Genomic DNA, 14,584 nt, shown 5'->3' with positions numbered 1-14,584 from the left:
TAAAAGTTATTAACGGTACAGGTACCAGTTGGTGTAGTGGCAGGCCTTCACCTTGAAACTTATCTTCTGTCACACCTACAATAATTCAATGATGTTTTATTGACAATATCAAATGCTGAAAGGTCACAGAATGTCCACGACTGATGTTGTGTATATTGCAGTTACCCAACTCGTGAAGATAAACTCAAGACATATCTCTGGAAGTGGTGACTAGTCACCTGAGAATGTTCATAATGAATCCACAGCTAAAAACATGGCCTGCTTGCAGTAAACATGTATAGGTTATTTTTGCACTGTATACATGTACAAAATGCACACATACCTTCAGACACTTAGTGAGTTAGAAGTTTAATGGGTTATTTCAGTACTGGATTCCAGTGCAGTTCTGAGTAGGATAAGACAGTCTGATTAAAATGCAGCCTCAGCCATCCTACAGTGAGAGCCAAGATCTGTCCATTAATATGGGTTAATTTATCTTTTATTTCTGTAAGGATAATCATGATTACTAATATGTTACTTTGTGTCCCAGTTCAGATGCACCACACAAGTGGCATCACTGGCCACAAAAGTGGTAACCACAGTATTAATGGAATGGTACACTTTTAAGTGGCAGGGTAAAGGCCATAATCATTATCAGTCATCACACTAATTTCAGGTAACATACTTTGATAAATGGATTACAGTCATCTGTGTGGAAACCTTGCTTTATGCAAACAGGTCAGGTTTTGCAACACAGGTAAAATTCTCAAGAAAGTTCCAATTCTATTCATCACTTTATAAGCTTATATCACTTTTATAATGCAAGTAGTTATCCACACCAATCACAAAGTGTTTTCCACGTGTTGTCCCTGACAAGATTCACTCTTACCTTCACAAAAATGCACCATCCTAACATGCTTGTGATACAGCTTGTCCTGATATCTCTTCAAGTATCTATGTACTATCACTGAACCTAAACCACATGAATTACATGCAAGGCATCCCATCTTGCAGAACCATTGAATAATTGCTTGTACTATCCATTACCTCTGACATCTTCATCTTCAATGGTGGTATTGCTGCTGTCTGATGATTCCTGTGTGAAAGTAGAATGAAAAGAAAATAGATCAAATGTTAGTTTATTGATCCACTCAACTGGTAAAGTGGCAAATAAAAAGGTTTATAAATAAGGTGTGTGCAAGATGTGCATATTTTCTCTACTGTACACCAAAAAGATCCTTCGCAAAGGAGCCTGACAAATAACATGCCACAGATGTCTTTTTTATCCCTGAAGCTACTATTACTTCTCATATTAATGCAGAAAAAGACCCAAGAGCAATTAATGTAGAAATAAATAACTCCCAACAGACTTTATTAGATCTATAGGACTCTTAACATTGTTATAAAACAATCCTTAAGATGTTTAGTGTGTTTATGTTTGTCTGTACTACAAAGATGAAGCTGCATGATACAATGTAGGCTTACTAGACACTTCAATGTAAAATTTTAAAATTCTGTAACTTTTACCTTTGTACATTCATAATGACTCTGAAAAACATGCACCTTCACAGAAAAAAAGCTCAATTTGCTAAGTTCTATTCATGTATATAGATTATGAAAATCAACTGAAATGTACTTAATTTTTTTACATTTAATATAAGCATATATCATCTTTTACTTCTGGTACACAATGGGAAATTCAGAAAAGTTACCACCAAAGGTAAGGCCATTTTACTGCTTGTGGTAACAATTTGTAATTCAGACACAGCCCTACCACTGTGTTGTAACGTGAAGAAGTACAGCACTACAGTGGGCTGTCTATATGACCTAACACAAGTGCTAAGGAGGCATTCCAGCAGAGTGGCCTGTTATAATCAGCCATGTGCTATACTAAGGAAAATAACTGCAGTAAGGCATCTAAGCTTGGCCAGCTGTGATAAAGGGGATGGCAAAAAGTTAGTGTTCACCCATTACTTTAAATGGGTAGGATTGCATTACTGATAAGTGCTGGGGAGTTTAGTGTCAAGGTAGTGGTGGTGTGTGTCTGCAAGTGTGAGCATATGCACAGAGACGACTGGCCTTAGGTTAAAGAGTGTGTGTGTGTGTGTGTGTGTGTGTGGTGGGCTATGTGTGTAAGCAATATTGTGCGTGTGCACGTTGGTGCTTATATGAGGGGTTATCACATCTCTCAATTCCCCTAGAAAATGTGGAAATCCTGCAATATTGGCGGGGGGCACTTGGCACCAGGGAATTTTACATATATAATGTTATATTATATTACATTACATTATATTATATACACAGATGCGTCCCCTTCAGATGGTCAAACTTTTAACAGCTCGACTTTCATATGGCCGAGACCATATGATCGAGCTTTTAAAAGTTTGAATGGTCTGAATGGGGTTCTCCATAGAGCACGGAATGGGAAGATTTCCCTTTACCGCAATGTAGTACGATCTCGAAGTTGGTATATTTAAACAGCAGGGGGGAGGGGGTGTGGGGTGCACAGTCCCCCATGTGGGGGATGCCATATGAAAGTCGAACATTTGGATGCTCGATTATGTGAAGTAGACCCACACAGATATATATATATATATATATATATATATATATGTGTGTGTGTGTGTGTGTGTATTAAAAGATCGTTAAAAAATTTAATAGAACAACAGGTTTTGCAGCACAAAAGACATATGGATGGGAGAATACCAAACATCAGGGATATTGTTGCACTATTACCTTATGCCCTATGAAAAAGTTAAAAGAACAACAGTTTTGGAGCACAAAAGATATATGGGCAGATAGAACATTACACATATCCTGACATTATTAATCTATGTGATTTAAAAAGTTAAAAGAAGAGAGACAGACACACACAAGAGGTTTTCATCCCTCTACCCTCGGCACACAAAATAGCACTTTCTCTATGCTAATAACAGACACCAGAAAAACTCTGTCATTTACCCAAAATCATTAGTAAAGAAAAATGCACAACGAGAAAGGCATCAAACCTTGCACCTTTGGTACAGGGAACAGCAGCTTAAAGGCAGAGCTTTACCCCTCTGCTCTACTACTAGACACTAGGGAGATTGTTTAAACATTACCCTAAGTCAGGTTAAAAAATATGAGGAGGGTGAAAGTTTCAAACCCTCTACCCTTCATAAACAACAGTTCCATATGTAAAAAGAGTTTTAGTACTGTATACCAACAGACGACTGCATAAAGTAGCCACTCTTGCATCATGCTGTATCTTCTGAACAACATTACTTAAACTTTAGTCTGACAATACTGACTGATTGTAATGCTGCATGAGTTACCAGGCAAATCATGTTGAAAAGGCAAAAACATGAGCATTCTGTAAAATCAGTGACAGTTGACAGGGATGGGGGTGTCTATGTGAGGAGCAGACACGCCTCAAAATGGTTGAGTTGAAGACTTCCAGACAAAGCTGGGAGGAAAATTGGACAACATGGCAGATTCAATGCAAAATAACTGCACTGAAAGTCTACAGAAAATCTTTTAAATTAATGGTTGTCACAGTTAAGACAAATGCAAGAAAAAACAGCTGCAATGAAAGTCTACATAAAATCTTGAAACTTAACTAATTATGTGCTGACTGCCTTTAGTTGCAAATATCTATTTACACTGTTTTAACCATCTAATGACCTCATGCTACAAAACCCAAGCACAATTTCTGATATCCATCTGTAATATTATGCACCACAGATGCAAATTACATCCTGATCGTACTCTGAAAATCACAAAATAAAAACTGGCAGCAAACTGTAATGGCTTGAAATGCAAAATCTAAATTGTGTAGAATAGCCAGTGCTGTCAGAGCTACAACACACAAACAGCACCAACAGAAACTATTCCAAAATGCCTCTCTCAAAGGAAGAACAGAACAAGAAGCTCTTTAAAGAAATGAATGAACTGATGCTTAACAAGAACTAAAAAATAACAGAATGCATGGCTTCTTATGAAAAAAGTGACAATAGTGTCTACTTATCTGTTCATCATATACTGGGTAAGCTGCAGGTCCTGAAGCACCTCCTCCCCTAATAACACATAACGATAGCTTTATGCCTGTCCAGAGCGTTCTTACATTTAGTCAAAGATTTTGACAGTAATATCTTTCCCTTTCCTGGTCATAATTTACAGTTATCTGCCACCTATTGTGTGGGGAATAAATATCAACCATAAAAAAATCCAACAATCTTACTGTGGAATAATTCCTTCTCATATATCCCCTATCCATCTCTCCTTGTATCCTCAAATCCTTTTGGTCTTGAGCAATTTTATGAAATATGATGCACACTTTATCCTTACACATTTCATGATATTTAACAAACTTAACACCTAAGCTATTTGGGCCTGCCCCAGTGACCAGCCAGCTTTCAAAGCTTGAAGGCACCTTCCACATGCTCTGTCAGGAGCTACAGGAGAGTTCCAATATAAAGACAGGGTGCCAGATTAGTCAGAGTTCTTTTACTTAGAAAATGGAGGCAGGAACCCTGAAGTGGCAACACTAGGAAACAAGCCCAATGGTAAATTAAATACATCAATGGTCTATATATCAACACCCCAACTATACAAAAAATACAGCAAAAATAAGGTGGCTGGAGGGAGGGGTGGATACTGCAACAGGAATCTTTTAGAGCATCTACCATTTTGGAAAGTTTGTTAAAAGATTATGAAATGCATGTCTGCTTATACAAGTTGCTATCTTTAGAATACTTATAAAGTCCATCCATTTCCAGAAAGCCACTAGACTGTGCCTGGAAGTGGATTATTATGATGAGTATAATGAAAAGCAATAGTATGAGACAACCATCTAGAAATAGATAGCTTTGACTCCAGCTGTCCTTCTATCTTGTCTTTATAGGAAGCAAACAGCTGATCAGCTTTCCTGAAGTCTTGCTTTTTGTCTATGTAGTATCTAAGCTGCCTGTAGATATTCAGGGTATGAAGAATCTTTTCTCCCTTGTTCTTGGGTTTAAGGAAGAAAACCAGGAGATTAACAATCTCATTCAGAGTAAACTTTGAGACCATTTTAGGCATAAAGGAAGAGTTAACTCTCAAAGAAATCTTGTTCCTGTGAAAAATAAAGTAGGGTTGACTCACCGTAACAGCCTGTAACTCAGATACTCTCCTAGCAGAAGTCAGACCAATGAGTAAAATAATCTTCCACATTAAGAAACTCAATTAAACCTGATTATACAAAATGGAAAAAGAGAAAGCTTTTCAAGCACAAAGTTAACATCCCAAGAGGGAGCCACTTGTTATATAGGTGGATGGATATGCAACACCACTTTCAAAAATGGTTTACTTTGAGAATGGTTACAAAGGGGGAGATCTAAGGGCAGAGAAGCAAAAATGCTGACAAATGAACCTTGACAGAAAAACAAGAAAATCAAAGGGCAGTAACTCATGTAAATAATCAGGAATCAGGGGTAGCCAGCAAAAAAGAGGGCCCTGGTTCTCGGACAAGTACTAAATAGAAAATATTTTCCATTTGCACATATATGATTTTCTAGCAGCAGTATTTCTCCTCCTTTAATACCTGATACATGTCCTCAGGAAAAAAAAAAGTGCCCAAAAGGTATTAAAATTCTCTCATACAGGCAGTTCGATGAAATGTTTTCAGGGCTGGGTGTACCAAACAACCCCTGTCTTGTGTGAGCAAATCCAGCCTGTGGTAATTGCCCTTGTCCAGACTGAAAAGAATGGAGAACCTCTGTTACCTAGGCTAAAAGGGATTCACCACCACAACTTATGTGGAGTCCCCCTGGATCCTCACAATAACTATGGACATCAAATGGAAAGGGTGGTAAAGCATACATTAATATTCCTGTCTATGAGAATGGGAATGGGAAGGCATCTCTGTTCCAGGTGTGTGTGCAAGGAGTCCTGGAGGATAATTTATTTAGTTGTCTGTTCTGAAAGGAGGAAAACAGATCTACTTGATGTGTTCCTCATAGTTGAATTAACTCTTAGAAGACCCCAGGACAATGGTTATATTCATGAAGGTCTATTCAGGTTCTGCTTAACTTGTCTGCAACCAAGTTTTGCTTCGACAGACTATATGAGCCCTAAAGAGACAAACTGAGTTAAACTGCTCTGAAATGGGGTCCAAAGGGAGAATCAGAAATTTGGCTTGCATGATATCTGGTCTATCCACCAGAGAATTTCCCTTCTTACAAATCTCAAAACAGGGATAGGAAAAGACAAACGACGAAGCTGCTTAATGCAAACTGGCCTGAAGTATCATTTAATTTTCTTATATGGAGTCTGTCTAGGGGATGCCTGAGAATCAGCACACAAGAGTCCAGGGATCATAAACAATAGAATCGCAGTTAAATAAATTTGTTCGAGTAGAAAAAGCAGTTAAATGGGTGTACTTCACACAAATCTTTATTTGGTAAGTGCTTTCATGGGAATTACTCCCACTTCTTCAGACCATTCAGTAAAAAGCATTACTTCACTAGCTTTATATATACAATGACATACTTAATATTAATTGAATTCAGAACACATCAACTTACATTTTTAAAGTGGCAGGCATTCACAAGCATCTATGCCAGAATGCATTCAGCAAAAATCATACCAATATATTATAAAATATGCTATAAAAACATTTTTATGAACCTATAAAAATAAATGTGTATATTAAATGAATTTTTTACCTCAAATTGTGCAAGGTCATGTCTATATAAATCTAAAATTTTAACTTTAATAAAAATCTATATAGAACTATCATACATAAATGCATAAGCCACATAAACCTCAGCCATATAAATCACTTAATAATTAAGCTTTCATATATAACACATAAACCACAGATATATATATATCACACAAAATCATTTAAAAAATCATTTAAAACACAAATAGAACAAATAAACCTTGAAGCATGAGAATCACTGATGCCATACTCTCCAAAATCATAAGAAACTTCCTTGCAGATACCTGTCTTTGTATGGAGGAACTCAGGAAGAACTGTTAAGATCTCCACTTTGGACAAAGAAAGATTCTTCCCAGGGAAAAATCAGACAGACAACTCGGGAATATAACTACATGAGAAGGGAAGACAGAAGATGTTTTTAAGTCATTTTGAAAACCCACACTGAGTAGGAGATTCTTAACTGATCACGACACTTGACTGCTGGAAAAAGAGATAAGGCAACTGTCCATATATGGAAAGATATGAATGCCCTGAAGTCTGCAACAGGCAATTATTGGAGCAAGATACTTTGTGAATATCCTTTGTGCAGTGGAAAGTCCAAAGGTTATGAAGGAGAACTGATAATGTAAGCCAGACACAGAAATCTTTAAAGAAATCTGAACTGCTTGGCAATGGGAATGTGATGATAAGCATATTTTAAGTCTAGATGTACCATGAAAGCTACAGAAGGGATCAGAGGTACAAGGAAAGCAAAGCATTCTGAAATTTGAAATCCTGAAAATTCAAGATTTAGGCCTCCTTCATTCTTTGGTACTAGAAAATTCCTTGCCTTTGCCCATCTTGACTGGAGATACTGGTTCTCTAACTCCCTGAAAAAGCTTAAGATGCAGAATGAGAGGAAACAAGCACACTTGGTTCACAGGGCAAGGGGAAATCCCCAGGAATGGAGGGAGAGATTCCCACTGTCAAGTGTACTCCTGATGACATGCATTTAAAACCCATTTGTCTGCCAAAATCTGTTTGAAGGGGAGATGAAGCTTCATAGAGGTGGAGAGGTTATCAGGATAGGAGAAGGAGATACCTAGACAGACAAACAGTCATACTGACTGGGAAGACTGTCCACGATTTTTAGAGTTTTTTCCTTTTTTGAAGCCTCCTTGCCATTGCTTTTTAAAATGCTGTTTGACAGCTTCTTGCTGCATATATTGCTTAATGAATAAGGAAGCTGAAGAGAAATGGAACTATTTATTTGCTTTAAAAAAGAAAGGTTGAACAAACTGAGTCACTCCCTGAAAAAATGTTTACCTTAAATCACACCTACTGAGCACCTAAGATGAAGAAGGGCCAAAAAGAAATTCCTTGTCTAAAGAAGAATTTAAAATGTCAATTTTAACATCTCCAGGAAAGTTTTGAGAATTAAGTCTAGGGTTAGGGTTGGGGTTGGTGTAATAGTTAAAGGTATTTTCCTCACAGGCACAAAGTACAAGCTTTGATTCTTACCTTTGAAGGAAACTTGCAAAGCTTAAAATGGCCCACAAGGACAGCTAGCCTAGTACTCGCATATGAACCTAAACAAACTTCTCATTCCTGACCCAAAAGCAGCAGCACTGGAGAAAAAATCATCAGCATTATAACAACACTTTAAAACATGCTTAGTAGCATGACAAGCAGATGTTAAAGAAGCATTCAAAGAATTTGCTTTTACCTCAGAAGGCGGCAAGTTAACAATTAACTTGTGTATGTTCTCAAAAGATAAAATTAAATGTTTTATAACATACGAGCTGGACAATTTAAAATCTGAAAGTTAAAGTAGCAGAAGAATATACTTCCTTCCCAAACCTGTCAAAGGCTTTCTCATCCTTGTCAGATGGTATGGGGTTAGCAGCAGCAAGTTGCTTTGCAGAAGCAGTTTTAGATAGAGAAATTACTGCTGGATCTGGTTTATGGTTGGAAAACAAATACTTACAAGTCTGTCATACCCTGTGTGATGCCCACCACTGCTACCAATATGTGATGTTGCCACACTGGGCCAGTAATCAAGGAGCCTGAATCCTCACCATTGACACTGGAGAGGGATGTGCACTTGGAATACAAATGGATATACTCAGTATTTCCAGATGCAGACCTCTGCATAAACAACTTCCCTTAAGAGCACACAGGGAAGACACTCAGCCTGGGGTCTGGATGTCTCTATAGCTGTCTCCCTCTAGGTCCCCAATAAGACTCCCCACTGGTAGAGCTGTAGGGTTAGGTTTTCAGCAGAGTGTCCAAACTAAGTCCTCCAGCACCCTTTCTGTAAACCAAGTGCTTTGTGTCCCTGCCCCAAGTAGCTGACACACACGCGCACACACACACACACACACACACACACTTGATTTTTCACACCCACACACCTGGGAAATGCTGTCACAGATTTACCTGCTGTGCCCCTTCTGCCCATAGTATAAGGTAGTTATCACTATCACCAGACACTTCACAATCAGCTACTCTAAGGCCATTAACTAAGGGTGTCCAATTATACTGTGTAATATTAACACTAACACAAATAGTAGTAGTTGACCAAGATGGCTAGGCCTTCTGGAGTGGCCCGCACAGTGTCACCAAATCAATGTAAGTACTCTCAAAGGTTAGATATTTTCTACAATGACCAGCCACAATAAAAGTTTTAAATATATTTAATAATAAACAGAAGAGCATGAAAATATTGAATATATATTTATAGTCAACCACAGAGTTCAGTTCACAGGAAATATTGAAAAGAAAACTGGTGAACAGACGCAGACAAAGAAAAACAATATCTAAACCATGCTTCACTATATCCCTGACTAATCTAAAAAAATTACTGTTGCCTAGTTAAGTTAATTACTACTGCAAGGCAAGATGCTGTGGGCGAGAGTCTTTCTAGTCAGGTTCTCCAAAGCATAATACTCTATTACTTTGAGATTTCACTTTGTAATATCTAAAATATAATTTCGAAGAGGGCTGGCATAATGACCTCATCTGGTCACCTGACGCTAGGTTCTCACAGTATTCCCCTTTGAAGCTGAGACAGGAATCTAGCATTGACGGCTACAATACATATTTAAATGTTTATGACACTGCATGGGGCTTCCTGTCTTTTTACTGAGCTAATGAACAAAGTCTTTTTCCCAGACCTAGTGTCTCCATTCCTATTCAGCACTGTGGGGTGCCATTTTAATGGTTTAACAGCTCATTCACATTTCCCTTACTTTTCTTAAAGCAAGCTAACTGGTTAACCATTGATGTCCCTGTATCCTCTATTAAAACAGGTACATTTAATTCAACTACAATAATACATGTATATTTCTCTTCAGTTCAGCAGGGTGCACTGTTGATACATTTCAACACAAGCAAACCTCACAAACACATTTTCAACACAATCATCTGTACAAATCAGTTTGATATACAAATTTATTAGAACTGCAGTTAATTTGTAACACAAGCATCTTGCATAAATCAGTTTGATATTGAAAGGACATATCAGTCTTTACAAAACTCCAGCTGGATATGCTGGCACTTGGCTATATCATCACACCCTGTATATGTCAGACTTCCTGTGGGTAAGGAGGTTGACTGTCAAGCAAACTACAAGTAGTGAGAAAAAACATTCTTTACATCACACAGGATGGGAGGAAGAGTTGCAGTTAGGCATATCCAACATTAACGAACCATAAAACATCTTTTGTGCAGTATTTCATTCTCCCACTGAAAACATTTTTCATCTTACATCTTAGAAAAATGACAGAAAATGATAATTCTTCAAGAGGAAATTCTAAAATCACACTTTCACCAGAATCAAAATGTTGAGATTGAGAAGACATTCCTAAAGAACAACCATCCTCCTGCAATGCCCGCTTTTCTGTTTTCTCTTTGAATTTAGAAAATAAGGAACTTTTCTTTTCTTGGTTGAACATGTGTTATGCAAGGAAGAAGCAGCAACAATTCCTCAATGTGTAAATCTGAAACAATACTTCATCAGAATGAAAAATGTTCAAATGGAGGAGAAATTCCCAAACCACCACCATCCACCTGTAATGCCTGCTCATCTGCCTGAAAATCAAAGTCAGAAAGAGAGGGAACTTTTCCCTTCTCTTTTCTTTTCTTGGTTGAAGAAGTGGTAAACAATGAAAAAGTAGCAATGAGCTCCTCAGCAAATCCCATAATTTCCTCCCCGTCAAACAGAAACAGGAGAAGACAAGATTTTCTCACTATGTTCACTTTTCCTGGGGGAAACTCCCTGAAAAATACAGACCCCTCAGTAGGCATGCTCATTCAGATTCAGGTTTCCTATCCTAGTTGAGTGAAGAACCTTTACCTCCTCCTTTCCCTGAGACTGACAAGAATGGCTCTCCCTTGCTCCTACATCTTTTTTATGGCGGATTTGCTTTCACTGGCAATTTTCTTATTGACAATTTCTATAAAAATCTCTATATTCTACATATTTTTACACCACTACCTTCTACGTTATAATTCCTTTATCATCCTTTCATCAATGTTTCCCACTGATAAATACAATAATACCTATTCATTATGTTGAAATACAATGCTTTCCTGTTGTCCTTCAACTCATTTAACCTTAATCTTATACAATATAATTTTTTTGATAGTCTCATCTCCCCATTTATTATTTTCCTTACTCTTTTGAATGTTTCCATCATACCGCATAGTACTTTATATCTTCTTCCACAGTCACAGTTATTAATGAACTATTCCCATTTTCCATCCATTTTAATACTTTATATAAATGCAGTGATGCTGTGTATATTATTGGTTTATCAACCCCATTCTTTAACATATAATATGCCTTGTTTTTACTGGATTTAGCCTAGAACCCCATCTAAAAGACAACACATTTGACAATTTCTTTCTCATATCCCAAGGGGATCATGTACACATTTCTCAAACATGCCAGTTTCCCCTAGTAACACTGAATTTATTAGATAAACTTTTTTATTATACAACAAATTCTACATTTTCCAAAACAAACATATATGCTTCATCCCTTTTATTATATCCTTCCACTGCTTATTTATAACAATCTCATTTTCAAAGTTATACCCAATGTTAATTCATTCTTATTAAAGAGAATATTTTCCATCTTACCTTCTTCACCTAAACCTCTGCTCTTATCCCTGTTTTTATTAATTCCTATAGTATTCAAATGCACATTATGTAGATTCATTGCTTCTTCTATCCATTCTTCACTCCTTGCAACTAAAACTATTTCATCTGTGTATGTTAACATAAATGGCATTCTAATACCTTCCAGATTATTGTATTCAGCCATTTTAGTAACATTTATTTTCATAATCAAAGCAAATAGAATATTGCTAACAGGACACCCTTGTCTTATAACATTACATGCATGAATATCCTGGCTTAACTATCCATTTACTAACACGTTTATTTTATTTTTCTTATAAGCCATTTCACTAAAATTTGTAATTTTTTTCACTTGGCTGATATGCTCTTATATCCTATAACACTTCATGTTGAATCTTAAATCACCTACATAATTTTTGTATCCATATTTCTATAAATCACGTCATGCACAACTTCCCTTACTATTAACATTTTGTGTATTCCTTTTCCTTTCCTTTTATAGATTGTCTCTTTTAACATTTTATACGGCTTCTTTTCCAATCTTAATTTTATTATTTTCATAAATATTTTATAACCTGTACTGTTAAGTACAACAGGTCTCCAATTTCGAATATCTTTCTCCCCTTTTTTCCATATAAATTTCATAGATCCCATACGTAGCTCTTCTTGTTTAAATCCCTCATTTAACACATATACAAAAACTTTCATCCACCAACCTGCTAAATCTTTATAAATATATTCAATCCCATCTAAGTCTGTAGCTGATTCTAAGGTCACCAGTCTTAAAACCTTACTTAATTCTTCCATAGTTATATCTTTTATAATTCCTCATTATCTTGCTCTGCCAAACTTTTAACATTTCACTTCAGTCTTTTCTCTGTCTTAGTTCTAACAAATGTTTCTTCTATATGCTGCATTGCTATACTCAATATATCTTGCTGATTTCTTACCACTGTACCTTCTTTATTTCTTAACTCTTATTACCATTTTACTTTTTTTAACTATACTGGTTAAATATGTCACTACTACTTTTTTTTACTTGTTTAAACACTTTTTAACTTTTTCTTGATTCATTTCATATATTACCTTCTCTCTTCTAAAAAAAACTAATTGATGTTACTCATCAAAGCTGTTAAAGAGCATTTATATGCTTCTTTATATTTATTCTTTTCCACTTCACTCTGTAATCTTTGCCATTCCAAAAACCATTTTTATACTTGTCTTTAAAACTTAACCTCCATTATGTCTAATTCTTATAAAAACCTCTCATTCCTATATGATCTCTCCATAAATGTCTAAATTTTTGTACTCTTTTATTCAATTGTTTGACATTCATTTGTTTTATATCTTTACTTATTTTTATTTACCCTTTTTCTTTTAGAATTTCTAACCAAATAGATAAATGATCAGAAAATCATGCACAAACTCTTCCTTTCTTTACTATTCTTAATCAATTTCTGACTTTAAACTAATTCTTTTGTATGCCCATTGCTTGCTATTCCAAATATACAAACAACCCACCTCTTTTTATCACTTCCAAAATTATTTTTACATCTCCACACTTTTTTTTTTCTTAAGTCAAAATTTAAATCCCCTACCAAAATAATATCCATATTTATACTTATATATTCTAATAAACTCTTGAACATATCTTCTCTTCCTTTCCATTTTGTCACATATGCATATATTGCAGTAAGCCTATATACTTGACTCTTCCATCTCATATCTATTAAGTGTTATTCTCCTCATGCTTACTAATGTAAAATCCAACACTTTTATTGATGGTCTGCATAATTCTGCCACATCTGAACATGTTTTCTCTCTCTATTCCAAACAATCTAACCTCCCCATAATCTCTCACTTTGTAACCTAGCCTCTTCTGAAGAAATTCTTACATCTTTCAAAATAATCACATTCATATCCATTTTTGCACCCATTCTAGTATCCCCATTCTCCATTTTATATTCTTTATGTTATTAACATTTATTGCTAATACCCTGACTTTCACCTATTTATCTGTTTTTTCTTTCATCTTTAAGTATCTTTCCTATATGGATCTACCTATACTTTCCATTTCTTATTCTCCTTTGTATCTATACTCAAGTGCTTTCTTTTCATATCTTTTATTAATAGAAATTTTCTTTCCTTTCTTTACTCTCCAATTCATCTCTTCTTCACCTGCTTCTGACAAGCTTTGTCTTTCTTCTTTTATTGTTTCTGTTAGAATGTCTTTCCTTCACCTCGTTTTTTTCATCAATGCTTATCTTGTTCTTCTTCTATTATTTCCTCTTATTCTATATTTTCTTATTGCTCCATATTTTGAACTATTTGTTCATCAAGCTGAATAACTTCTTTTTCTTTATCGTCCCCTTTTTATATCCCTCTAATGTTTCTTTACAGTCCATCCAAACATTTCAAATCACATTTTTGAATCATGCCCCACTTTGCCACATATTTAACATTTTCTTGTATCACACGTTTTCCACAAAAGAAACTTTTTTGTCCCCAGTATTTCACAAAACTTTGGTTCCCTTCCACATTCATCATGCTAGGGATATGTACAATGCTTTTTTTTTCCATGTTTAATATAACAGTACCTTCCCAACCTCAAGTCCATAAGCCTCTGTTGTCATATTTTGGTTATGTCTATTACATCATCACATAACGTCTTTAAACAATCTTTAAGGGACTCTCTCTGAATTTCAGCCCAGAAATGTATATTTTCTTTTTGCTCCCCTGTTAAAGATGTGCAAAACATACAAATTCCTTGGACTGCTGTCTTTTTTTAATCATATTTAT

The 14,584-nt window shown here is 35.8% G+C and overlaps 1 protein-coding gene across 12 annotated transcripts in view; it reads right to left on the bottom strand.

Moving 5' to 3' along the window:
• CAMK2B (calcium/calmodulin dependent protein kinase II beta) overlaps positions 1-14,584 on the bottom strand; it is a 3,372,251-nt gene that overhangs the window by 731,389 nt on the left and 2,626,278 nt on the right. For all 12 annotated transcript variants that reach the window (XM_044084245.1, XM_044084244.1, XM_044084249.1 and 9 more), the window contains one exon: positions 1,027-1,075. In XM_044084245.1, the coding sequence (XP_043940180.1) occupies positions 1,027-1,075 (49 nt within the window). The remainder of the gene's footprint in view (positions 1-1,026; positions 1,076-14,584) is intronic.

This window comes from Protopterus annectens, chromosome 9.part0 (assembly GCF_019279795.1).
Source record: "Protopterus annectens isolate FY-2018-M chromosome 9.part0, PAN1.0, whole genome shotgun sequence".
NCBI classification, from domain to species: domain Eukaryota; kingdom Metazoa; phylum Chordata; order Ceratodontiformes; family Protopteridae; genus Protopterus; species Protopterus annectens.
This window is presented reverse-complemented; position numbering and strand designations above follow the sequence as displayed.